Source organism: Aquila chrysaetos, chromosome 10 (assembly GCF_900496995.4).
Source record: "Aquila chrysaetos chrysaetos chromosome 10, bAquChr1.4, whole genome shotgun sequence".
NCBI classification, from domain to species: domain Eukaryota; kingdom Metazoa; phylum Chordata; class Aves; order Accipitriformes; family Accipitridae; genus Aquila; species Aquila chrysaetos.
Window position 1 is genome coordinate 27,073,602 of NC_044013.1, and position 26,901 is coordinate 27,100,502.

At 40.9% G+C, this 26,901-nt stretch overlaps 3 protein-coding genes across 8 annotated transcripts in view; 1 reads left to right on the forward strand and 2 right to left on the reverse strand.

The window, feature by feature from the left end:
• Window positions 1–21,452, forward strand: part of LIMS2 (LIM zinc finger domain containing 2) — a 37,150-nt gene extending 15,698 nt beyond the window's left edge. For 2 of the 3 annotated variants that reach the window (XM_030027485.2, XM_030027483.2), the window contains exons 5-10: window positions 9,160–9,309; window positions 10,178–10,328; window positions 11,461–11,553; window positions 12,440–12,488; window positions 12,675–12,750; window positions 14,715–18,710. In XM_030027485.2, the coding sequence (XP_029883345.1) occupies window positions 9,160–9,309; window positions 10,178–10,328; window positions 11,461–11,553; window positions 12,440–12,488; window positions 12,675–12,750; window positions 14,715–14,862 (667 nt within the window). In that variant the 3' untranslated portion in view covers window positions 14,863–18,710. Of the gene's footprint in view, window positions 1–9,159; window positions 9,310–10,177; window positions 10,329–11,460; window positions 11,554–12,439; window positions 12,489–12,674; window positions 12,751–14,714; window positions 18,711–20,921 lie in introns of those variants that run through there. The other variant, XM_030027484.2, reaches the window with a different exon arrangement.
• On the reverse strand, window positions 10–10,145 carry GPR17 (G protein-coupled receptor 17). 2 transcript variants are annotated; one of them, XM_041126609.1, is made up of 6 exons: window positions 10,089–10,145; window positions 9,747–9,985; window positions 9,569–9,654; window positions 7,090–7,388; window positions 3,516–3,657; window positions 10–2,791 (listed from the first exon to the last, which is right to left on the reverse strand). In XM_041126609.1, exon 6 carries the CDS (start codon window positions 2,752–2,754, stop codon window positions 1,720–1,722), a length of 1,035 nt encoding a protein of 344 aa, XP_040982543.1. In that variant the 5' UTR covers window positions 2,755–2,791; window positions 3,516–3,657; window positions 7,090–7,388; window positions 9,569–9,654; window positions 9,747–9,985; window positions 10,089–10,145; the 3' UTR covers window positions 10–1,719. The 2 variants fall into 2 exon arrangements, with proteins under 2 accessions (XP_040982543.1, XP_029883347.1); XM_030027487.2 differs by lacking the exon at window positions 3,516–3,657.
• Window positions 19,147–26,901, reverse strand: part of MYO7B (myosin VIIB) — a 59,178-nt gene continuing 51,423 nt past the window's right edge. For all 3 annotated transcript variants that reach the window (XM_030027472.2, XM_030027471.2, XM_030027470.2), the window contains 7 exons: window positions 26,071–26,158; window positions 24,832–24,938; window positions 24,173–24,358; window positions 23,203–23,319; window positions 22,408–22,491; window positions 21,603–21,722; window positions 19,147–20,831 (listed from right to left, as the gene is read on the reverse strand). In XM_030027472.2, coding sequence (XP_029883332.1) covers window positions 20,748–20,831; window positions 21,603–21,722; window positions 22,408–22,491; window positions 23,203–23,319; window positions 24,173–24,358; window positions 24,832–24,938; window positions 26,071–26,158 — 786 coding nt within the window. In that variant the 3' untranslated portion in view covers window positions 19,147–20,747. The remainder of the gene's footprint in view (window positions 20,832–21,602; window positions 21,723–22,407; window positions 22,492–23,202; window positions 23,320–24,172; window positions 24,359–24,831; window positions 24,939–26,070; window positions 26,159–26,901) is intronic.

The following is a 26,901-nucleotide window of genomic DNA, read 5'->3' on the forward strand; positions in this document are numbered from 1 at the left end:
GTCCTAAACATTGATTAATACATTTAATTAAGAAGTAAGAAATAAAAACAGAAAAGAGAACTTGTACAAAAGCATACCATGATAAGAAAATAAAACAATCCAGCAGTTAGCAGTGTTGCACAATTCATAGTTAATTTCAGGCTTTCATATGTCTTGAGCAAAGCCTAGTAGTTTCCTAGAGTTTATATTCTCACTAACTAAATGGTGAAGAAGGGAAGGAAAGGTTATATACTTGTACCCTGTCCTGCAGGGAATCCTCTCAACTCACTCTTCTCTTCCATCCTGCATGCAAATTCTGTGCCTTAGTTTTTGGAGTTGGGCATAACCGGTTTTCTTTTGACACCTAAGCTTGTTAGAATGGGCTGTTGTGATAGCCCCTAGGGTGTTTTGGGAAAGCAGTCAGGATTGAAGCAGTTCAAGCAAGATAAAGTATGTTTGATTTCATAATTTATGGACCAAATCTAAAATGGTAAGGAGCTCATTCCCAAAAGCATGGAAAAGGGATATGCATGTGTATGTATCTGTACATAAAAAATAAAATTTACCTGTCACGTGGTTTCCTATAATATTTATCTCCATAGCATAGAAGCAGTCTTCTAGTAAATATTATTGGAAACTCTTGGGTTCTTTTTCCCGCTTCTTGTTGTACCTGGTCTTCCCTAGTCTGCCTGTCATTTCCAGACATATTCCACTGGATGCAATTTGTGTCAGTGAGGATAGTTAAGATAACCCCTACTTTATCCGTAGTGAAGGAATAGTCTTGCTAGATAAGTCACAAAAAAATAATTGCAAAACATCTCAAAGATAGGAATCTCTTCTGGACAAAGTAAACTTCACTTCTTCATATGCTTGCTTTTCTTCAGTTTTGCAATTTGGGTTCTTATTTTTTAGATTTTCTATGTAGTAAAGATGAATGCTGTATTCCTAAGCAGCTGTTTTCCATTCTTTAGTTTGAGGGTTATCAGGATATCTGATGTTTTGCAGGGAACTACGTAAAAGAGGCAGTGTACTAAATGTTGTCCAACCTCTGTCTGCAGCTTTGAGACAATGGCAGAGGGCAGATAGAAAAGGTAGTGTGAAGTTTAGTGCTTATTTCTGGCTCTGAATTCTGGGAAGAAGTAAAAAAATTGTAAGTCCTATCTTAATTCCAGTCCAGGTTGGTTGCATTGCAGCATTTTGGTCTTTTTTTCTTGCCACCATTTAGTACCAATTTTCTGTCTACTATGTATAAACGCTTTGAATTCAGAGACTTGAACAACATATGCAAGCATGCTGTCTTTTCATCAGGCAGGTCTATCTCAGGAGTGGATCTCTACTGCTGGCACAATATAAAATTTTAATGTAGGCTGTATGCATTGTGCAGAGGAAGACTCATTACCAAATGCTTTGGGAATTAAGTTCTTTTTTTTTCTTAAAAAAAAAAAAGTCTGTTTAATAGCCTCTTTGCTCCCTTCCCTATTCCTAAGTGTTCAACCCTCAGTTTCACATCTTGGAAATCAGTAGAACTGTACTTCTGTTTGCAGTTTCAGTAAGAGACAAGTACATATGATCTCTGTTGTTAGAGGGATTCTTGCTAATTGCAGCCCCATAAAAACAACATAACTTCCCTCCTCAGGATGAGTTTGGCTCTGGGTGGACTATCTTGCTGCATATTTGCACTCTCAGCTGATCTTGGTAGAATAGAGCATTCTTAAGTTGAAGCAGTGACAAGAGTCATGTTCACAGTTCAGATTTAGCACTTAGTGAGCTTTCATTTGTCTTACCCTCATATGTTTGAGGCAACATTACAGTCTTTTTAACACAAAACAGATTGCACAAAGCCTCACGGAATTTCTCAGCTACAAAAAAATACATGACTGGGTCAAAGGCACCATTGAGACTCGTGAGGCAGGAAGTGATGCGGTTACTGAGGGCTAGAATACGCTGTGTTTCGCAGGAAGCTTGGGTCCCATTGTAATGGAGAATATAAATGTAGCGATTGACATGATAAGGTACAAAGCAAATCAGAAAGATCATCAGGACCATGATGATCATTTTGATAGCTTTTTCCTTCAGGTGTTTCTCAACTCTGTTCCCACTCTTTAGGCTTCGGATGATTAATAAGTAGCAAGTTACTGTAGTAACAAATGGGAAGGTGAATGCCACTGCTAAGGACGCAAGGGCATGACGTGATGCCTTTTCTCTGTAGAGCTGCAGGCAGACGGTTGTGTTTTTCATCTCGACTGTCTGCACACTAAGCAGCAGAGGTGCCATTGCAACCCCAACTGTAACCCACAGAAAGGCACATGCCAAATGGGCATAAAGGGACCTGCGGAGCTTGATGGACTTCACAGGGTGCACAATGGCTAGGAAACGGTCAACGCTGATACACATGAGGAAGTAGATACTGGCATACATGTTGAGGTAAAAAAGGAAGCCAGTGAGTCTGCATGGCATCTCTCCAAATGGCCAATGATTACCAGAAAAATGATACACCAGCCGGGTAGGAAGTACGAGCACAAAGAACAGGTCAGCCACAGCAAGATGCATCAGGAAAATGTTGGCAGGTGTGCCTGACTTTTGGTCCCGGATGAAGAGCCAAAGAGCCAGGGCATTGCCAACAAAAGCCAGGATGAAGTCCAGGAAGTAGAAAGTGGCAAAAAGGATGTTCTCGAGGTGTGTCTCTTTGCCACATTGCTCTGACGTCTCCAAAGAGAAATTTGATTGATTTGAGCAATTGAAGAGTAAGCTTGAGGGATCTGCTGGGCCATTCATTTTTCACCACAGTTTTGAAGAAAAAAAAACCCCAAACCTGAAAGAATTGAGATAGTATATTACAAAAGAGCCTGGCTTGCTTTGTGAAGAAAAAAACCCAACAAACAAACCCAAAAAACCCACCCCAAAAAACACACATGGAAATCAGTGATGTCTCCTGTTTGCTAATATTGGTATTTAATATGAGAGGTCAGTCTGAGTTTAAACCTTATATTAAAATTCTGAATGCCTCCTGCTCAGCTGGGTTTCCCAGACCATTAATTCCTGTTGAAGGAATCACTATAAAGAGCTAGCGAGCTGATTATGAGCTTGTCTCCAACCTGTGCTGAGACCAGTTGAGTAATAGAGTAGTGAAATGCTTATGTGTCTGGCTAATGAAAGAGCAGAAGTAGGTTCCGTATGTCTAGCTAGAAAGTATTTCCCATGTTTAATTTGAAAGCCTGATTCGGGACTGGAGAGCTGCTAATGAGTCAGCTTTTCTGAGCACAGGTATCTGTTGTAAGGTGACCTAGCTTAGAATATCTGTCTTGTTCCTAGAAAAAGTGGAAGACAAGTCAGGTATTGTTGCTATTAAAAAAACCCCAGGGTTCCTGAAAGTCTTTGGGAATTATTTTAGTCTAAAGTCCTGTATTTAAGGCAAATGCATCTAGTTCTAATATAGGAGGAAACTTTTCAGATGGGTAGCAGCATCTCATTTGAACAGCAAAAAGCACTGAATTGACTCAGAAAAGATTATTAGTAAGGCCTATGCTGTCGGTTACTTGTTGAAGTGTCATCCTTCCCTGCAGCTTTCTTCTCCCTCAGAAGCCAAATTCCCACTGTAGCTTATCCAGGGCCTTTTCCAAGTAGCAGCTTAGTAAAACTGAGTTTAGCTTTGCCAGCCTCTCTGTTGTCTGCAGGGCCCTGAACAACATCAACAAAATGTGATAAGATTTTCTGGGTGTCTACCCATGGCTTTTTATACATTTCTCATCTGTGGGTATAGGTGGTAGGGAAATGCAGGCAGTCTGAGTTTCTAGCATTGTCTCTGTTTCTGGAATTCCTCAGAGGTGTTACAGTATGTGCAGCAGTACCTCCATTGTGCTCACCATTGCGTTTTGTACTGATTGATCATTTCTCCATAATATTCAATACATCTTTAAATACATCCATTTTCCTCTACTGAGATTAAAATTTTAAGGTGGTTGCTGACATTGTTAGACAAAATTTTTAGTCTCGGGCAGAAGCTATGCTATATGCTGATATCTTACATCATTAGGCAGTTGATACAAGGCATTATGAAATGCATCCAGCTTCCCAACAGAACTGGTTATTCAGATGTCTAAGAATATTGGTGGCTAATCGAGAAACTGAAATGGGATTAAGAACAGACCAATATATTGGAAAATGTAAACAAAATTCCAAGGTAATTACCATCTTTTGTTTGGCTGCTGTCACTTTCAGGTGGACAGAAAACTACAGTAGCTAAGAGATTAATATGCTGGACCGCTTCTGTTTAGTCACAGTTGAAGACACAAAAGTCAACAGAAGGGAGACTGAATGAAATTCAGAAACTGAAATTTCTTCATATGACCACAGAGGGACCTTCTTACTCCATGCACTGCCTAGATACCCTGCATGTTTATGGCACAAAAAAGACTCCAGGTTTGAGTATGGGTACTCACTGCCTACTGCCAGCTGCAGCTTCTAGCTGTAGTCCTAGAGATGGCAACAAATTGTTATCTTGGAATTACTGGAAGTGCATGTGCAAGGAAAACTCTACAGCCCTTTTTTCCAAGGGACATTTTATCTATAAAAGTACATGTGAAATCTTGCTTTCATGTACACACGGAAAGTTCCCTGTTGCAGTTTTCCATGTGAATTTCCTGGGTTTGCAGGGGAGCCTGCAATTTTTGTTTTTAGTGTTTATTTATCCCTTACAAAGTAAAGCCTGCAAGGATTTTTGAACACAAGATTTTGAAGTTTGTATATGGTAGTACTGTTGAATGCTTAAATGCTTGTCCTCCCTGGATTGAATTAGTTTAAATAAGTATTTTTCTGTTGCATACCAAAGGAGAAACATGATGAGACAATGCCTTTTTACTGGGTGTTAATTTACAATGGTACCTATCACCTGATGTTCTGGCTACGTAGCCTTTTTTTGTGTCAGGCACTTTGTTTAAATATGCTTTTAATCTGCGAAAAATGTAATCAGGTCATCTTTATATACACACCTGTCAGTGATTGGGTGGTCTGATAGCTAAGCATTACTCTATACATGGTTATGACACCGCTGTGAAAGCAGTAAATGCTGGCTTGGACGAGCTGAAAAGGCAGAAGTAAGGACTGTCTAAAGGAAGAGATAGGGATGTCTCTTGTCTGAATGATAATGATTTAAATCAGTTCAGGAAGCAAAGCAGTAAGCAGACTTATTCCCTATTTACAAGCTAAATACCAGGGGTTTAAGCAGCATGATACATTGAACTGATTCTGTTTGAGCTGATTTCCTAAGGAGGATCTTTGGGATTCAGATTCAGCTTGAGTGTCAGTGCCAGACTTGGAAGAGCCAAAACTTAAAAGTTGAGAGTTTTGTCCTCACTTATGGCAGCATTGAGTCTGCCATTGATTTCTATCTGGACATGCTTTCACTGCAAAATACTGTGGGGTGGAGTAGAAATGAGAATGTCAGAGCTATCTAGAAGCCCAGTATGTCAGTGTCAGGAAGGGAGAGGCTTAGAACTAATGATAAAATTGAAATAGATTCAGTCTTTTCAAATTAGTGCCTTCATAGGAGAGCTGCTGTTACCTAATTTACTTTTTAGAGCAAGGTGAAGGGAGGTATTTTTCATTGCCTGGTCAGAAATCAGAAAAGGGAAGTGGGCCTCTTTGTAATTTTGCTTAGGTTTTAAATTAGAAGGGAATATTAATCAAGTTTTTTATTTTTTTTTCACAATTCTGTTTGTTGACATGAAAATTGTGGTGTAGCACTTGAGTAGGTTAGGAGAAAAGTTGACATGTCGATAGATTTAATTGTTGAGCTTATTTTTAGAATCAATATGTTTTCAACAAAGTGCTACAACTTTACAAAAGTAATAGTTCTTTGACAGTGTGTTCTGTAGACAGTGTGGAAAGCCCTCTGCTGTTATTTACAGTTCCACTTCTATTTTGCCTGGGTTTATCCTATCAGTTTAAAATAAATGTGTTTAATTTTTAGTTTTTTCTTTCTTTTTGGTTTGTTATGCTTACAAAAAAAGCACTCAAAGTCCTAGAAAGCTTGTTGTACCAGTCTGTATGAATGCTAAGAGCAAAATGGAAACCTTCCCAAATTACCTAGAATGTGTAGTTTCTGCTAAGCTATATGGTGCAAGAGGCTTTGACTCCACAGACAGAAAACTCCTTTAGGAGTCTGGCTCATTGTCCAATAATTTCCGCTTGGATTGTATTCTTGATGTTGTGTGAATATTTAGTGATTTACGTATTGCTAAACAGAGCACTGTTCTGGAACGAGCCATTATCCCAGGCCTCCCAGGGTTGAGCTGTAATGGGGATGTCACTGCTCATTTGAAATGCATGCACACTGACTGTATTTTATGCCCTGTTTCTCTTCTGCTTAGAAACTAGCAAAATAACAATCCACAAGGCTGTCAGTATAGACACAACCTCATTACTCTTTCAGCAGATGCTATATCTATCATTAATGAAACGACTAATAAGCAGAGGAAATATTTAGCTCATCATAAGTTAGTTACCTGGCTAGTTTGGAGCTTTTGTTATAATGCCCACTGCAGATAAATTTGAGCTATATGTTAGGGTTTGTAGTGGATATTAGAAATTCCTGGTTTTGCTCTCAGCTAGAGCAGTTTCTGGTTTGGGATTATGCTTGTTTGTACATTTTTATGATTATGGTTGTAGTGTCTTGTGAAACGGGAGTGTCTCCTATCTTTCACTGAAAGTAGTCTTCATTAGAAATAGTCCACTTCTGACTGAAGTTATTCTCCTGAAAATCACTCCCTGCTGAGCCTCCCACCTTTCAGCTGAAATATTTGTTTCTTGTGAGCATCAAAGCGGTGTCAGAGAGCACTGACATCCCATACAACTGTCAGTTTTCCTGACACAAATGGACATACATTAGGTACAGAAATTTTAAAACTTTTATGTTTTGGAGGAGTGATGTAAAGAAGAGTGAGGAAATTATTCTCTGAAGTTCAAAAAATGCTGCCTCTTCTTAGTTTCAAACATTTCCATTATATTCATCCACCTCTGCATGTGCGTCTGTCCACCTCACTGACACCAGCTAAAACTAATGCCCTTAGGAAAGCTCCTTCATTATTCTGCTAACAGAAGTTTGTCTCTTACCTCTTTACAGTGCAGTCGTATGGGTGAAGTATGGTGTCCTTTTGGGGAAAATCTCAAGGAACTCCTTCTGATGACAGCAAACCAAATAGAAGCAGCAATGGTGAAAACAAGATGATCCAGAAAGAGCACACAGTTGCAGAGTTGCTGAGGGTGGAGAGGGGAGCCCCTCTATATAGTGTCTTTCTAGCTCTGATAGCGCATTATCAGCTCAGTCACACAACAGAGCAGGAGAGAGGACACCCCAGCACTGAAGAGCAGTCTTCATCCCAGCTGAGCTCTTGGCACTGGGGTTGCTGCTGCTGTTATAGATATGAATATACTGTATGAATATTCCAGTGTTCATGGTGCTTACTGAAGGCTGCTACTGAACTCCCAGCCGTGAACACAGACTTCTTGGAGTCCCCTGATTATTTTAGGAGGGTGGAGAGAAGCATTGTTTGGGGGAAGTCTGGTATTAATAGACACAACAGGACATTTCAGAATGGGATAATTCCATAATGGTGGGAGTGGGGAGGGGGAGAGGGAGAGGGGCGGCTGCTATGGTAACAGCTTAGCCTGTCCAACACTTCCCTTTGCTTGCAATAGAGGAGGGTCTATGGGACAGCAGAGAGGGTTTGTGAGTGGGGAGGGGTTGATAATGGTTTATCAGTGCAAATGGCTGAAGGCATCTTATTCAGCTGAATGAGAGGGGTCTCTTTCAGGACATTTGCTTCAGGGTCCCTATGTCCTACCCGTATAATTACTCTGCATTTGACAGTGCCGAATAAAATTGATGCCTTTATGCTGAGATGAGCACAGCTGCGTGTTTCCTTATAATGGGGTGCTGTCTGCTTTTTCTGGACTCCGTCTGGGCAGACAGTTCCAGCCCTGGAGAGAGACACTTGCTGACAGTAGGACTCAGATTTGAAGAGAATAATAATGATACTTAGCACTTAGACAGACGCCTGCCAGCTGAGGGTCATAAATGTTTGAGGTCTCACAACAACATCTGTGTTGTATTCTTATCCCCATTTTACAGATCTAAGGGTAAGTGATTCATCACAGCAGAATTTTGGAAGGGGCCCTGCAAAGAACCCACTACTTCAGCCATAAATCTACCCTTTCCATTTGAACTTTTCCTTTTGTCTGCTGTCTTTTGAGAATGACCTGTAAATCTCAGCAAGTGTTTCACATAGTGATATAGTGAAAGGAATTAAGCAGGCTTGTCTGTTTTGTGACAAAGAAACCCACAGCAGTCATTCCTCTGTCATTTTTGTTTTATCATAAATTCTTCCTAGCCTGCAGCATTGCAGCTAGAGGGGTGGCTAATAGGCAAATAAACTGAACAGCTTCTCCTCCGAACTCCTAAATAGTGGGATAGAACTGGTGGATTCCATCAGCCTTTACAGAAGTTTTTTATGCCTTTGCCTAGGCTTTTCTACCAGAAATTTGGCTTATCTACCTGTTCAGGACTGTACTTGTAATATGTGATAGGAACACAGTTACATTTACCACATAAAAGTGCAAAATTGCATAGTTCTTTATCTTCCTTAACTTGGGACTAGAAGGAATTTTTAGGCGGAAGAGCTAGTATTCAATGGTCTCTTGTTTGTCCTAGCTATTGAAGACTAAATAATCTAGCCACGGTAAAGGCATTTGAGCAATGTGCTTTGGTTTAATATTTTTTATTCTCTCTCCTCAACTCCCTCTCAGTGCTGTAATGCCTCTGTTATGGATCCTGTAGTTAGTAATAGAGTGAGGGTGTTGCCACCTTTCCTTGCCCACCTCTCAAAAAGGATCTAGAAGAACTGGAAAGGGTACCTAGAATGACAGGGTGATATCCCTGATGGGATATAAATGAGTGAATGTTGGAGGAGTATTCTAAGGAAATACAACTCTGTGACTGCTCTATCCACATATTCTTTTCTGTGCAACTGGTGTGAAAGACAGGATACTAAACTAAATTATGTTTAGTCTGACCTTGGAAGGCACTTACTCTGTAACATAAAGTACATCCTACAGCATGCCCTGTACATTGTTTTAGGAGAAAGAATTTCTTAGTATTTTCTTTTCTTTACTTTGTTCAACCAGGCATCTGTGCAGGCCATGCCATAACCGTGAAAAAGCCAAGGGACTGGGAAAATACATCTGTCAGAAGTGCCACTTGATAATTGATGAGCAGCCTCTGATGTTTAGGAATGATTCCTACCACCCAGATCACTTCAACTGCACCCACTGTGGGTATGTTCTCATATTCTAAACTCTGACAAAAAAGAAGAGAGACAAACAGTATGGTCAGCAGCACAGTCCTTTCCAAGGCCTAAACTTTGCTGCCTTCACATTGTTGAACAAACAGAAATTGTGTGAGGAGAAATCGAAAGAAATTTGGAAAGCCTACAGGAACTTCAGTTTTATTTTGCCATTCAATGTTCTTTTATCCTAAACGTGAATGACACTATTTTATACTGAAAATGAAAATAGTTCCTTGGTATGAACTTACCTGAAAGGCTATGTGCAGATTACAATAATAGTGTTGTCCAAAGACAGCTGTTGCCAGGCTATTCAAGATAGTTTCACTTTGCATTTCTGGATAGAAAAAAAGATGACTTGGTGAGCTGTGTCAGTCTTCTGGCACAGTCCATTACTGTGCTGATACCTGTCTGACCTGAATTACTTACCATGAAGGCAGTATAATTGGAGCACAGTACTGCCCTAGAATGGGTAACAGTGCTGAAGAATAAAGTAAATGGCTCAGGGCTGAGCACAACTAGGATGGTCCTTGTACCTGAGCTCTCAAATTCAAAGATAGCTTGAGTCTTTGCACGACGCTGCATTGTTCCATGTAAGTGCACCTCATATTTCTGCCACAGTATCTAGCTGAAGATGTGATATTCCATGTATGTTCTTGTCTGGCAAACTGAGAAAGTGATTTTAGAAAGATGAGTTGATAATAACTGTATTTCACTAGCTTAATTTAATGAGACTGCATTTGTAGCGTGAATGTTGCCAAAGTATGTTACCTGTCAAGTTTAGTCTTCCAAAACTTCATCTTGGGCATTAAAGAGCTTCACTTGGTGTTCTTACTTCAGGGACATGTTTGTGTTTTCAGGAAGGAGCTGACTGCTGAAGCCCGGGAACTGAAGGGAGAACTGTATTGCCTGCCCTGCCATGACAAGATGGGAATCCCCATCTGTGGAGCCTGCCGCAGGCCCATTGAGGGACGAGTGGTCAATGCTCTGGGAAAGCAATGGCATGTTGAGGTGGGGCCTCTCTGAATCTGAAACTTCCTTCAGGAGCCATTTTGGAAGAGGACTAGTGCTAGTTGGAAGCTGTAGACATTTACGTGATCTGTAATATATGAATTCAGACAAAAAACAATTGCTTATGTTTCAGGTTGTCTTCACCTTATGTGAGTGAATGAGTACAGCAGGGTCATCAGGGCTGCCTAAGCAAGCTATGCTTTCACAACAGTAATAACCTTAATTTTAAAATGCCTGAGTTGCATTGTAAAGATTCTTGCAGAATATGGTTCACTGAACAGCATTTACTTACTAATAAATTTACGTATTTACTATGATGTACTTAGATATATCCTCTCCAACCCCAGTTAACAGGTTCATAACAGTGTTAGAATTTGTAATGTAGGCAGAGCCAGTGCAATTCTTGCTTTTTAAGCCTTTTCAGCTCATTGTTTCTATAACTTTCAGCTGAGGTGTCACAGCTTGCTCTGAAGTTTTCTAGTGATTTATGTTTTTAGCAATTTAAGCCTCCTAGGGCTTGAACTGAGAGAGATGATGCTGCTCACTTGAAGTGCATTCATGCCAACCACGTTTTAGGTTTCTGTTTCTCTTCTCTGAAACAAACAAGACAGTAGTCCAAAAGTCTATCAGTATAGACACAAGATGATTGCACTTTCAGTAGGTCTTCTCCCTATCTTTAATACAATTCTTAATTACTACAATAGACTAAATATTTCCTCTTTTCTTTTACTTACTTCCATAAAGACTTTCCTGTCTGAGTTTCATTAAAGCATTAAGGGGTAACAATTTTAAACTGAAAGAGGGTAGATTTAGATGAGGTATTAGGAACAAATTCTCTACTGTGAGGGTGGTGAGGCACTGGAACAGGTTGCCAAAAGATGTTGTGGATGCCCCCTCCCTGGAAGTGTTCAAGGCCAGGTTGGATGGGGCTTTGAGCAACCTGGTCTAGTGGAAGGTGTCCCTGCCCATGGCAGAGGTGTTGGAACTAGATGATCTTTAAGGTCTCTTCCAACCCAAACCATTCTATGATTAAGTGTCTCGTATTGAGCCATGATTTGTAGCCATGCAAGTTTTTCCCTGGTGATGGAAAAGTCTCTTTGCCTGTCACTGAATGTCTTTTTTTCTTTTACAGCATTTTGTTTGTGCCAAATGTGAGAAGCCATTCTTGGGGCACCGACACTATGAGAAAAAAGGGCTGGCTTATTGTGAAACTCACTATAACCAGGTAAATTCTGCCATCTGTACTGTAGGTACTTGCTCGGACTGGCAAATGGGTTTTTTGCATTTTACATACACAAAGCTATGCAAATTTTGCATAATCTGAATTTGTAGAGGCAATGCAATATTAAGAAATTAGTGAGACTTAACAGAAAAAATAGTTTTTCTTGGTAGATGTAAAAAGTGATGCTGAGAACAGAATAGAAATGTCTTGGGGATACTGATTTTCCTTTGTGCCATTGACAGAAAAAACCCACTGACCGTGGGTTGTGATTAAAATCCCTGTAATTCTACTCCAAAACTATTTGTGTGGACTTCTTCAATAATTACTTGCTTCCATGGGCCCAAGATAAATGTTACACTGTCTAAACCATAAGAAAAGTATGTTTCAAAAGCTAATCAAACCCTGTTTTTTCTGTATGACTCTACTGAACAGCTATGAGTTTGGTATTTTCTTCTATCAGGTAAATTAGTCTCTTTCTTTCATAAGAGATAAGTGTTACTGTTTTGAAAGTAGCTCTAGGTTTCATTTTTACATTTATGGTTAAGCATCAAGAGATATTTGTCTACAATAAGCATCATACTCTACTGATCTTCTTTTCTCCAAATTGCTGCATGTACAGGACTTTAAGATCACATAACAGCGGTAGAGTGTGAGGCGTCGACAAAAAAGGTTTTGTAGTATTTACTGGTATGAGATCCGAAGGAACATAGACTATTTGGCAAGTGTATGAGAAGTTATTCAGAAGATTTAAATTGGTATATTTGGGGGCTACTGCAATGCCTGGGAATTCTTTGATTGTTAGGATTTAATGTTCACACCAGCTGTGTAATTTGGGGAGCATGAGTAGTCAGTAACATGAGTTCCTGTTCTTATTTCTTTTGCTGTGCAGCTCTTTGGAGATGTCTGCTACAACTGCAGCCACGTGATAGAGGGAGATGGTAAGATTTGTTCTCTCCTTGTTTTGGGTTGCTGTCCTTGTTCCATTTGTTAGTGCAGCTGTTGCAGTCCCACAGTTGCAAGGCACCAGTGTTTCTTTTCACATCTGGCCTCATTTGAATTTGGATACAAATCTGAATTCAAATAATCCAGTAGTTTCCTCTTATTTTGTGCTTTTGCTTTTGCAGTGGTATCGGCTCTTAACAAGGCCTGGTGTGTGAATTGCTTCTCCTGCTCCACCTGCAACATCAAGCTTACTCTGAAGTAAGTCAGTGTTTATATTTGGACCATATGAGACATTTGCCCCTATGGCAGAGTATCAGCTTGGGGGAGCCATGAGCCAGTGCCTCTCAGAGGGGCAATATACCTTTTCTCTGTGGGAGCAGGTGCTTAGAATTCCACTGATTTCAGAACTAAAAGGAAGCTGGGACTCAGCATCCTCTCTAATTTATTTTGCTTCATTAACCTATTCTGTAAGAAGGTTGGGTAAGGGGAGAACTCATTCAGCAGTACAGAGGGAAGGCTCTAAACTTCGAGTAACTGCCTGTCCTGAAACACCTGCAGCCTCCATGTCTCCTTAGTCTGGATGCTTCCCTCAATGACAGTATGTGATGAGTTGACCCTGGCTGGTTGCCATGTGCCCACCAACGCTGTTCTATCACTCCCCCCTCCTCAGCTGGACAGGGGAGAGAAAATATAACAAAGAGCTTGTGGGTCAAGATAAGGACAGGAGAGAGATCACTCACCAATTACCGTCACGGGCAAAACAGACTCAACTTGGGGAAAATTAACTCTATTACAAATCAACCAGAGCAGGGTAATGAGAAATAAAACCAAATCTCAGAACACCTTCCCTCCACCCCTCCCTTCTTCACAACTTCACTCCCGGATTCTCTACCAACCCCCCCAGCGGCACAGGGGGACAGGGATGGGGTTTACGGTCAGTTCATCACACGTTATTTTCTGCCGCTTCATCCTCCTCAGGGGGAGGACTCATCACACTCTTCCCCTGCTCCAGCGTGGGGTCCCACCCACGGGAGACAGTCCTCCACGAACTTCTCCAACATGGGTCCTTCCCACGGGCTGCAGTTCTTCACGAACTGCTCCAGCATGGGTCCTTTCCACGGGGTGCAGTCCTTCAGGAGCACACTGCTCCAGCGTGGGTCCCCCACGGGGTCACAAGTCCTGCCAGAAAACCTGCTCCGTGGGCTCCTCTCTCCACAGATCCGCAGGTCCTGCCAGGAGCCTGCTCCAGCGCAGGGTTCCCATGGGGTCACAGCCTCCTTCGGGAACCCACCTGCTCCGGCGTGGGGTCCTCCACGGGCTGCAGGTGGATATCTGCTCCACCGTGGACCTCCATGGGCTGCAGGGGGACAGCCTGCCTCACCATGGTCTTCCCCACGGGCCGCAGGGGAATCTCTGCTCCGGCGCCTGGAGCATCTCCTCCCCCTCCTTCTTCACTGACCTTGGTGTCCGCAGGGTTGTTTCTCTTACATGTTCTCACTCCTCTCTCCGGCTGCCGTTTACTGTCTGTCCCAACTTTTTTTCCTTCTTAAAAATGTTATCACAGAGGCGTTACCACTATCGCTGATTGGCTCGGCCTTGGCCGGCGGCGGGTCTGTCTTAGAGCCGGCTGGTATTGGCTCTCTCTTGAACACAGGGGAAGCTTCCAGCAGCTTCTTACAGAAGCCACCCCTGTAACCCCCCCCCCCCCCGCTACCAAAACCTTGCCACACAAAGCCAATACACAGTATTTGCAATTGCATAGATTATTTTGAAAGAAAATCTTATGCTAGTTTTCTCAAATATGTACAAGAGGGTACAGAAAACAAAGCAATCCTACATTTTTCCTTTCTTGGGTTCAAAACCTTATCCTACCATGCTGGGTTGGCCCCACTGACCTTGTGTGTGAAGGAGCTTTAATTCATCACAAAGAGGACCTTTGAAGTGACACGTCCATTCTACGATAACAACATTATTATTCTAGACTGTTACATACAAATATATAGCAAAATACTGCTCCTTATTTAACTAGCAATACTAAAGACCCTAGTTCCCTGGTAAGAACCCAGTCTCTGTACTTACATGACCAGACAAGGAAGTGAGTTGTTTTATACATGCAGTAGAACACAAACAGCAGCATTTATGTAGATACACGGAGACTTGATTTAGTGAAGCATATAGTTTGCAAATACCATTTTAATAGCCCACTGTTCTTTGTGTTAAAGGAATAAGTTTGTGGAGTTTGACATGAAGCCCGTATGCAAGAAATGCTATGAGAAATTCCCTCTGGAGCTGAAGAAACGCCTGAAGAAGTTGTCAGAGCTGGCATCCAAGAAGGCACATCCCAAAGCTCTGGATTTAAACTCTGCTTAAACAGGTCTGTCAGTCTACTGACTGCACTCTTACAGGCACAAGCTGCTGCTCACAGCAGCTGTTGATTACAGAGGCAATTACTAAGAACAAGTGAAACCAAAGATAAGTAGTACCTTCCTGTGCTTCTGGTAATATAGCTTGCATCTTGACTATCCCTTTTCTCAAGCAACTGTCTATTCACACTGGCAGAAAGAGAAATATGATTTCTGCTTGAGCATTTTATCGTCTGGTTATTAATTTGCTAATAACAACTTATTCTGCCTTTGTGGAATTGTACACAGTCTTTCCTTTCTCAATTGAACTGTAGTTCTCTCTCCATTCCTCTATAGTCTGAGGAATCTGGAAACAGTGGTTGAGTGTAGGGGTGGAAGAAATGTGTGATTTGCTCTTTTTCAGTTAAAGTATAAAAATTTCTCTTCTTACCCTAGGTGAAGACATTTTTTAATATGTAGGCAGATACTCTGAAAGCTGTCACTCTTTGCTACGTGCAAAATGTTCTGGTCTTTCTCCAGATTCCTACTGAGCATATATGGATGCTGTAAGGTCCTTCTGGTTTGCAGGTTTACTGGGAAAGCCCAGGAACCAATACATATGGCATCTGCACTGCCTGCTTGTCTGGCTTAGGTCCAATGTTAAGACAGCTGAAGAAGTTTGCTTTGCTGCTTCCCTGTTCAATACTAAGGAGATTTCAACTGTCAAGGCCATGTCAGCCTCTTCAGAATACTTGGACTCTCCTTAAGGAGGAGGTGGCTATGGGAAATGAAAGATTTTGTTAGAAACTGACACTATAATTTTCTCAGTTTGGTCTCTACTACCACATAGGTACTAGAGCTTCTAGTGGTCGACACAAACCATGTCCTATTCACTGGCATAGTTGACGTTTCTTGAGGCAATGTGGCTGGAGCCTTGGTTATTCTTTTGCATGACAAAATCAAATTGATAATATGGTACCAATTTAAGTCCTTCAGTTTCCCCATCCTCACTTTATTTGAAAGATGAGTATATGCTTGTTGGTCACACTCCAGATAGCCCAGTTACATGAAGGTGTTTCTAATATTTACAGTTTGTAGCAAATGTGGTCTTATGCAGAAAAAACCCAGGAAGTATTATTCTTAAAATTTTCACGCAAATAAGAGTTTCCCATCACCTGTCTTCTTAAGACTTGAGTGTACTTAAAGAGAGGACCTCAGATAGGAGTCTCTACATCTTAAGCATATAGTTCTGCTCTGTAGTTTTGCCTATCACTGGTGAAGTTTCACTGGTCCTACTGTCTCTGCTAGTACAACCCAAGGAATTTACTGGTTTTGAACATTCTTCATATTTCTTTAGGGGTGAGCCATCAGCACTGCTGTTCCTGAGTCCACCTGTGTGTTGTATAATCATGGTGAGCTTCTGAGACCTCTGGAGGTGTCTCCCATAATTTCTTGTGCTGAACTAAGCTGAGCAGCCTGAAAATCCCTTTCCATGAATAGTTGGAGACTGTGCCTGTCCTTTTGCGAGGTAGACAGGATGAAAGGCACTGGAGGACTGCTGTTCCTTGCATGATTTAAATCTTCCAAAAAGTAGCTAGTTTAGTAGGTCAAATGAACACAGCAGTTGGGCGTAGACACCACCCTGCAGCCCCAGGTGAATTAGCTAGCAAGAAGTTAAAGCTTTCTCACTTCTTGTATATGTGAGCAGCAACTGGATTGGGGCAATAACCTGCCTTAAAATTGTCCTCACTACCATCACACTCTGCTCAGAATAGACCTAAGCAAGATAATAGCTGAATCATTGGTAGCTGTTAACACACTTGCTGTAGCTAGTACCCATGAAACTGCACCAGTGATATTACAGAAGTGGTGGGAAATCCTGGTTAAGTGCGTGCAGATAAGAATCCCACATGCGAGACCATCTCTTAGATACTTACTGGCTTTGCTAATTCAGTTTTCTTCAAGCTGCTTTGCTTTTTGTTGCTGTAAGTTACCATAAACTTTTAACTGGGTTATACTGCATGCACTGTAACACTGATGAGGGGATAGGTCTAATTTTAACAGTAGAACTCTTCCATCTTCTTCTGACCAATATGCACTGTAGATTACAGTAATAGTAGCTGCTTTTGTCACTGCTTTAGGAGAACATGTGGCTAGGCACTATTCTCTCACCAGCCTTTAAATGGTCTTTCATTTAAGGGCGCAAAGAGCAGCATGTCTTTTGGTGCAGCAGTATGTGGCCACTGCAAAGACCGGTCTTGTAAGCCTATTCTGTGGAATTTTTTTCACAGCATAAAACACAAGAACTACTCATCTAGGTGCAGTTCAGTATGTTATGCAGATTCTTCTAAGCATAAAGCATTCAGGTCTGTTCCTATAATCTTAGTCACAGGCCAGATCTAATGCTAAATCTGAGTAGCTGTGTATCTGCAGCCTCCTGAGAAGATGGTGGAGGAGCACACAGCTGCATAGCTACTGGTAAATATGGAAAGACTGTAACTAGCAGACAGTAGGTAATATTCTTTCAGTGGCCACTCTCAAGTTCAGCAATGGAAAATGCATGTATGTAGAGGTGAATGGAATTACTTTTGTACTGCAAATAGAGATTTAGTGTGTGCTCTCACTTTGTCTTATGTTAGAAATTCAGTAGACCTAGTAAACGTCAGTGTTCAAAGGACAATTGATATCATTCTCTCTGATAAGCTGTTCAGTTCTCTAGGATTTGGATTATGTCCTTATCTTCAGAGCATTTCCCAAAACTGGGAGAGGGGTGGGGGGAATCATCATAATCTCTGATCTCTATTTTAGCAGAGGGTGATGTTTTCTTAGTATCTCTTAAATTACTATTTTTTCACAATTATTTTTCTTATACTCCTGCTGCCCATAGCCTGCAATGTGCAGAGTTACAGCAGTGAATAATACTGATATACATTCTGTGGAACAGTGGAATTGAAGGAGTAGGAGAAAGAACTATAAATAGTTTAAATAAATGCATCTTCCTCTACTTCTTTGAGTCCACTTTTTAAAAACTAAGTAGAATATAATGCAGACTTACGAATTCTCCTTAGTGTGTTGATAGGCTGACAGGTTGGGTTTTGTTTTTTGGTTTTTTTCTTAAATGAAGTCAAGGTCTCAGTCAGAAATAAGCTGCATGCTTTTTTCCATTGCTGTAAATAGACAAGCTGGCCAAATTCATCCTAGGTATTACACCACTGGAGAGTATAGATTTATATCAAGGTTGAACTTGGCTCAGAAGTCTACACTTACTAAAAGCTGTTGTCTCATTATATACATTTATAGTTTACATTTCTATTTATATGTACTGATTTAAAATCACTAATATTCACTGAGTACACTTGAAAATGGTTTTGCTTTTAGAAACCACAGTATGTGAAGCTTGTTTGTATTCAAAGGGTATGTTAATCACTTGCAATCTTTATAGCAACCTAATCTCCTCTCTAGGGTTTGCATCCTGGTCTTTATTTTTACAGCAGTCTGTGCAGTGTAGGCAAATATTGTTCAACCTTCTGTACAGAGAGTTTCTAGATGTTGCATGTTTTGTATTAGATGATGTGACTGACACTTTTTTAAAAAGTGGTTGGATGGTGAAGGAATAGATTGCAGGCAAACATGTAATAAACACGGTTGTACTAGTCTGTAAAGCACTATTAAGTGCTGAGGATGGTATAGACTGAGTAAAAGAATTAGCAGCTACTTGCCTTGGTTCAGGCCTTGATGTGTGGATTCTGCACCATGTGGAGCTCTCATTTTATCACAGATTGCTTGTGCTAACCAAAACGTGATCATGGATTGAAATGTTGTAATACTGTACTTTTTTATGTTTCTGTAATAAAGTTAACTGTAATACATTTTAAATCTTCACAGAAAAAACAAATGTAAAAAGGTTGTATATTGTACAGTAAAAAAAAAAAAAAAAATTACATTTGCAAAGCTGAGCCAGAGAGCATTATGCACTCTGAGGAACTCTGGGGATTGCCCAAATCTGCTGCACTGTCATGATGAATTCACATTTTGGACCTGTGCTGCTTCCGTGGTGCTATGTTGGTTGATAAGGATGTGCAGAAAGGGGTATCATCCTTTTAGAGGCTGTGCTGTACAAATTGTGAAATTGTGTTGTGAATATGACAAGTAGATGGGATGTTGTGATCATTTACACACTGCAGTGGATGTTTGGTAGGCTTAGGTTACATGGATCTAGAGTCAATATTCAATTTTCTTGTTAAAAAAGACAGTGTGGTTGATTTTCTGCAGTGTTTATTTAAAAACCAGAAACAATACAGTTTGACTGCAAAATTTCTTTTTGTACAGGTGAAGTATTGAATGCTTCTCACTTATAGCCAGTTAGATCAGACATAGGATGACAAAACAACTCCAAGTCATGTCTCAGATGTTTCCATTGCCAGCAATGGACATTGCAGCAGGAATATCTAATTGCATGCAAAAGGATCAACTATTCTGACAAGTGTGGCACTCAGTTAGATGCACAAAGAGAGTGGGGGTCTTCCCTGCCACCCATGTACAAAATTCCCATTAGTGTTTGAATTTCACAAACACACATCTGAGGGAACAAGAGAACCATTGTGCATACATTGGCAAATTTGAGAGATCTAGCAGAGCTGCTTTTCCAGCACTGCCAGATTGTGTCTCAAGGAACTTGGTGTGAATGCTTTAAGACATGTCCATGTTTCACTGTGAGCAAGGGAGGGCTCATCATTGAGGAAGGACTACTTGTTCTCTGATGGGGTAAGCACCTAAGCTTACTACCACCACAGTGCATATATTCTTTACGCACTCTGAGCACACCCTGCTTCCCATAGGACCAAAGTTGTGTGTTTACAAAGGTCTGAGGGATGAACAAGTGCTGAATCAAATTTTACCACTCAAAGTGCCTGCTAAACAGGAAATAGAAATGATCAGGAGAAATTAAAGCTATTATTTTTGTCTCATGAACAAATGTCTGCATAACTCCAAGCTGAGAACATTTTTATAGAGCAGAAAAGTCTCTTTTCAACAGATGTCTGTTACACTGAGTTCTTCAATTCTGATTTGCACTGAATAGCACATCTATAACTTGAAATAGGAGCAACTGAGTAAAAGTAATGGACCCAAAATCCAGACTCATTTCAGAGTTTGTTTATGCTTATTAGAAACCGCATAGTAGAAAGCAGTGGTTAGTTTCCAAGTGCATTATAAATTGTGGAAGAAAGAACACTATTTAATTTAACCAAGGCAATGGTAAACCAGTGGACAGCCTGCTAATTTAGCAGCACACAGGAATGACAGTTATATTCTGACAGTAACTGGCTGTCATAGTCTACTGTAACTTGCAGCACGTAACCTAGTGATAAAAGGATGAAACCCAGCATCTCACCTTTCAAGGTGTCCAGTTATCCTACTACTAAAGGGCATTTCTCCACTCCTAGAATTTCCAATAGGAGGAAAAAAATAACATTACCTTTGTTTGCAAAGACTCAGTGAGTTTATGCATTTGGTAAGAGCATATACAACACGGGGACATTTCCTTTCCAAAAGGAAGACAGCTGTTAATTTGTGTCTCTCTTTAAGAACAGAGGAGAGTTAGAGTATCAGAAGAGACTCTCATATTAGGTTCCTCTGTCCCCATATTACATTAAAATCCAGCTAAACTTTCTCTAAATCCAAAATCTGAATGGAATTCTTATACTACATCTAAGACAGACAAGTGTTACAGATATTTGAAAGCACACGCTCACTTGAACTTCTCTTGTGGTAATATTTCAGCAACACAGTTCATTCAGTGAGTGATCAGAAGACTGATCATCAAGATTAGTATTTTTTAAAAGGCATTTCTTCTGGGAGATGAAATTACAGGTAGTTTGGCACAGGTATAGGTCATGGGTTCTATTTCTGCTCTCAGGCTGGGAGGTTCTTCTGCTTGTTTACAGCATTCATTAGCAGGCGTACATAGGATGTTAACAGGTCATCCATTTTGTAACCCTGTCAGAAAAGAAAAAAGCCTTAAGTCTCTCAAAGAACTCCAGAAGCAAAAATAACTATAATTTCCTCCCTGTTTTATCTTCTTCTTAGGTTCTTCCCTGCATGGACATCTCTTCCAACAGCTGTCACTGTTTTGATAATTATTCATCTATTCCTCCGTTTGGTCTCCCCTTCCTAGATTTACAAAACTTTACAGAGCATAGCTCTACTGTGTCCTTGTCATTCATTCTATAGATTGACATCTTGTACTTAGGAATCCAAGCTTTTCTGTGAGCAAAGTTAGCCCTTAAATGTTTCTATGTTATCTTTACAAATTTACCTTTAAATATCAACACAGTGACGCTTGTCTGAGTCTGTGGACAATCTGAAACCAATTCTTAAAAAGGTGGTACTGCTCATTGAAAAGTGTAAAATCTTACAAGGATGGTGTTACTGCATAGATGGATCAAATCATGCAAGAAAAAAAGCCTCTAGTGTAGTTTTGTGGGTAAGTGCAGTCTTTTCTTAATGTCTCAGATAGATAGAATTTTGATGTCTGGGAAGAATTTGGGAAATTACTGTTTTTCCTTGTCTCCACCTTACGTCATTGCATCAGATGGCATTAAAATAGCACTGAACCAGTTCCGAACTGTAATTTTCTTGACATAGCAGTGATGCTTTTTGTATCTGCACTGGTTTGAACATCTGTTTTGGCACCATTGTTTTGTAGCAATTCTGGATGTAAAGGAAAAATTAAGAGTTTCTTGTGCATAAGTTGACAAAACTTCTTACCAGAGATGTTTCGCATAAGATCCGGCTTCCTCGTACCAGGTTCCCTATTGTCATGTGAAAGTATGTGCTCCCACTGCTCCAATTGGAGATTTTATTGAAGGGGTAGACTGTTAAAATATCCTGTAAGGGGAAACAAACTGAACTATAGAACCTTTCTCAGATGAAATCGGACTGTTATGTAAGAAAACCTGTAGAGCCAGAGCATTCTTTTTCTTCCCCACTTCATTTATAAACACAGTGAATCAAGGTAGGTCTTGCATCCAGACTGGTGATATATTGTATGTTCACCAAGCAGGTGAGTCTTAATCACTCTAATGAGACTTCCTTTCATTATATATTGATCTTTGCCTTAGCACACTGCCACTATATTTACAATAATCTAAAACTGGCTGAATATTTGTTTTCTTATTATGGTAAGAGCAGACTGTTTGGGTTAGAGAGCTGGTAAACACTGTCATTTGACGTGATCTTTTAGACAGCTTGGGTTTCCTGCAAAGCATTTTTCTGAAGCAGGTTCCCTAGTGCACTGTCCATCCATCTGCCTGATCTTATCACTTTGCCCAGGTCCATCATGATTACCACTTCTTTTTTCAGAGATGCTCTACACTGTTTCCTTTCCAGTGTAGAAACTGCAATGAAGCAATTTGAGGCTATAACATTTTCTTTGGTTTCACACAGAAAATTAATAGAGGGACTCTATCCTCTCCTACCATTCAGGGAGAAGGTCCCGTTGCTGACCCTAAATTAGCACAGTCAATTAAATCCTTCCTTAGATAGACTCTTGAGAAGGAACCTTAAAAGTTACCTTTGTCTTCTGATGTATCAGTGAGACTCCTTGCTTGTTGATTGCAATCAGCACAATCTCGGGGAAATTTGGCTCCGAGGTTTGCTATAAATGAGTAACAGAGCAAGATAAGGAGAAAATAAAGAAATGATCCGTATCAGGTGCATAGTGACCTTTAACAGTGTCCAGTGCTGCTTGTTCTCTTTACCAAATAAACGCTGAAACTTAAAGCTCTTCAATATTATGTAACTATTGCTAAGGATTACTTTTTTGGCCATGTATTGATGACTTGAGCAGCTGCTACATAAAAGCAGAATCAGGTCCGCTATTTCCTAGGCTATCTGATAATAGGCTCAATGGTCACTTGCAAACCAGTTAATAGCCCAGTGAGAAGAAATTAAAGGTAGCAAGTGGGAAACGATTCCTGGAGGTATTCACTGCACAATGAGAAGATTAGTACAGTTCTCTTCTGAGGGAAGAGTCCCCAGAGATACAATTTTGTAGCATTTTGTTGTGGAGAACAAAGGCAGGACAATTAAGTATCTACGTAACTGAAAGCCTTCCATCTACTACATAATTGTAATATTAGGTATTACAACTGGAACAACAACTTAGCCAGTATATAACAGGCAACATAGTTCAGAATGGATAAAGAACCTGTCTCCCTACTTTCATGGAGCTGAGTTTTCCTCAGTAGATGATGGGAATTCAGCTTTATAATGTATTCTCACTTACACAGATACGGAATTATAGTCGGTCCATATCCCCCAGTGCTGGTCTACTACCAAAGCCATTCATACAGTCCTTTAAACATACCTTCACCTCAAAGAAGGCTGATCCAAACGTTGGCCACCGGTGTATCATTTTCAAGAAGGCAATCTTGGCCTCATCCACAGTTTTTCCTTCGTGTTTACTATATGCTGCAGTAATGCTCTGTTTAGAAAAAAGGATACAAAGCCTATTCAGTTGGCCACAGGCGGGTTTCCAATGTCCAGCATTAGCACCAAAGACAGCATCAGATCATTACCAAGATCAGTCTTTTGCCCACAGCAAAGAGAATACTGTGAAAATGCAAATAGCCTACCATGCCATGGGGCAAGGTGGAGCCAGAACCTCCCCAGTGTTCCTTACTAATGAGTTGGGTGAAGGAAGTCCAGGAGCCCAAGGGAATGGATTTCAGGGCAGAGGGGCAATATGGGGTGAAACAAAATTCAGAAAGCCAGTGTTCAACACCCACAGACATGTATCACATTTTCTGCTGAATCATGTAGGGTGAATTTTCCCTCTGTATTTGAAATAGTGTCCTGTGTCTTCCTCAGTGGAGTAAGTGATAAGTACCTGCTGAAACTTTCTTGCCTTTTGGTGGATAAAAGAGCCTTTTGCTGTGAGTAGCATGCACATGGTACAAAGCAACTGATTTGCTGGCCAAATTATGAAATATTTAGGACACATCTTAATTTTCTGTTTCGCTACAAGGTCCTCAAATCCCCAGACCCATCACTGAATTTCGTATCTCTAACTCTTCTTCTGGGCACTGAAAATAGATTAGTATCTCCAAGAAAGATGCACATCTCAAATCAATTGTCCAGGCCTGCAGATATCTTTCAGAGCTTTGGTAGAGAGGATACAAAATCTGGATTGTAAGAAGTAAACAGCAACATCCAATAGTGTCCCTCCATAGTGCTTTCAAAGACTATCAGATCAAAAAGGTAGTGTGGCTCAATACCTTTCTTCTCTCATAAAGCTCTGTGGCAGTAGTATGAGTAATAAAAGCTGATGTTCTTACCTTCTTCCATTCATCTGATGAGATTGCTCGGAGCAGATTGTCTGGCACCAGCTCCTTCAGGATTTTGGGGATGGTTGCCAGCTGTGTGCGGTCATTGTTGAAGCGCACTTTATAAATCAGCCCTGCCAGCTGGACAGCTTCATCCTTGGAACATTTGTGGTAGCCTCTGAGGTACTTCGGCAACTCCTGGAAGAGACCATCTTTGAATCCACACAGAACGGGCTGAAGCAAACACTGACTTATGCATTCTAAATCTGTGAGGTCAGGATGTGAGTCATGCCAAACACAGTCCAAGAACATCCCAAGAACTTCTGACTCCTTCTGGAGGTTCTCTGGATGATCCTTAAAGGTCCTTTCCTACCCAAACCATTCTATTATTCTCCATACAATTACAGAGCAAGACAAGCACCTCCAGGGAACAATTAGGTAAGGGAACTGTGCTCCTAACATAAGCAATATAGCTAAGGTGTGAACCGTGAGAAATGAGTCTGCTCCTGAGGCTAAGCTGTGCCCTCCAGAGGTATTCGTATTCCTCTGGAGGCTCTATAATGCAGGCCTTGGAGAGGGAGATGGTAATACTCTAGCAGGTGTACTTTCTCAGGAGTATTTCTTGGATAACATTGCCTGCCATTATATTTATGCTTTAGGGAGCTGGTTACCTGGTGGTAATGAAAAATAGAATCAGCTTTCAGGTCCCTCCCAGGAGTTACATTCAGCCATAGCTTTCTCATGAAGTATACCTCATAAGCCACAGACATAGCAGCCCCTAAGGAAACAACTTGTTAGTATTCTCTGTATCACTGTACAGTTCTGCAGCTTTTAAATAGCTTGTGAGTTTCGTCAGAAATGTAATTCTGGTTTTAATAGTAACAAACAAAATTAGTAACAAAAAACTACAAAAGGCCATTTTAGATGACTGAGAAAGTGATTAGTTGTCAGTTCCTGGACACTGATCATGCAGTGATCTAAGGTGCAGGCTCTTCAGAGATGGAGGAAAAAGTTGAGGATGCCTGCAGTACAAGTGTTTGTTATTACCTGGTGCTCATGACAGCTGCCTGCCAATGTGCAGCACACCTGAATTCTATTATACTTATGCAGGTACATTCCCTGATGGCTGTGTTAACAGAAATGAATTGTGATTTAGTGCATCCACATCTCTATGCTGTGATTTTTAGAGCTCCTAGCAGCTCTATCAGCTGTGAGGAGAAGAGAGAAGTTAGAAAGTCTTAGATACATAGATAGTGCTTCGGGAAGCTGAACCTCAGCTGTCCTGAAATAAGCTAAGATCAGGATAAATGAATATGAAATTTGAGTGGAGTTTGAGTTTGATGTAGATTTCAAAATGTTTGTTATACATGGGGGTGAAGTGCAAAGAATTGCTGTCATTAGTGTTATATTGTTTTATTCTAACAAGTGTTCCCCCGGCAATACAACTTGTGCTTTGGTATCATCAGGTAATAATCTAGACAACAATTTTCTAACAACCCAAGGAATGGGAGTGACACTGTGTAAAGAACCTATTTACATGTGTTGGCTCATACCTGATCTGGCAATGCATGAGACTTGGACTGTAAAGATGATGAACCTATCTAACTTGTGTGCATCCAGCTGTGTGTTTTGGATGCAACAGGTCAAAAAATCTTGGGTACCAATTAAAATTTCTGGAGAGATCCCCCCACAAAGATGTTCTGGTGTTTCTGATAGCCAGTGCTTGGCTGCATCAGGTCACTGATCTTACTGCTGGTGCAGGCAGTAACTGTGTATGTACAAACAAAAATGGTATAAGGCTCTGCCACATGTTTCCCAAGATGGAGTAAATCCTACTGGATAAATTTGCTGCTTCCCCAGTTCAACACAGTGTCTCATGCAGCTTCTTGTCATGGTGGCTTTCTCCTTACCATCTTTCCCTGGTTTGTTCCTCCTGTTCCAGTCTGTCACCTGCCTTAGTGAGTCAAAGAAGTAGTCTGCTTCATTCTGACTGATCACCTGAAAAAGAGGCCAAGCAATGAAGGGGGGAAAGGAGGGATTAGCGGATCAAATAAAACACTGCCTGTGCCAACATACCCAAGTATAAGGCTGAATTTTCTTTCCCTGTCTACAGTGACAGAGCACAATTATGGCAGGAAAGACAGAGGCAAGGGGAAAGAAATAGAGAAATAGGAGAAGGAAGGCTCAAATGATGTACATTTCATATAGGGATTTTTATTGCATCTTCTGTTCCTTTTTTCCTTCCAACCTGCTTATTGACGTCAAGCTGAAGATGCCTACCTTATTCTTAGCCATCTCCTCTTTGTAAAATACTGGCACATACTGGGTTCCTCTTTTCAGGAATGCAGCACATCAGACACTCCCCGTGCTTGGAATCAGTGCTGCTTTTGCCTTGATCACAGCTCCAGAGAGAAAGGACCTCTCAGCAAGGCAGCCAACCCAAGCTTCAGCTCAGGCAAGGCAAGCTTCTGAGAAACCAGAGAGCAAACAACAGGTGCTGGTCAGCCACTGCTGTCCCTAGTAGTAATGGGTACTGTACACTTGCAGCACATCTCCTGGGCAAAGCCTGAGTGGAAAAGGGCTGAATCCAGCAGTATGCAACATGGAATTTGCTACCATCCCGGCAGCTGCAAGAAAGCGGTTGTCTCCTCTGCTTTTAGTACCACCTGTGTACTGGCAGACTGATAGAAACTCTGCATCTCCATCCAGTCCCTTCAAGAGACTCAAAATAATTGTCAGGT

Coding starts and splice junctions, on each gene's coding strand:
- GPR17 (XM_030027487.2), bottom strand. CDS start 2,754: ATGAATGGCCCAGCAGATCCCTCAAGCTTACTCTTCAATTGCTCAAAT.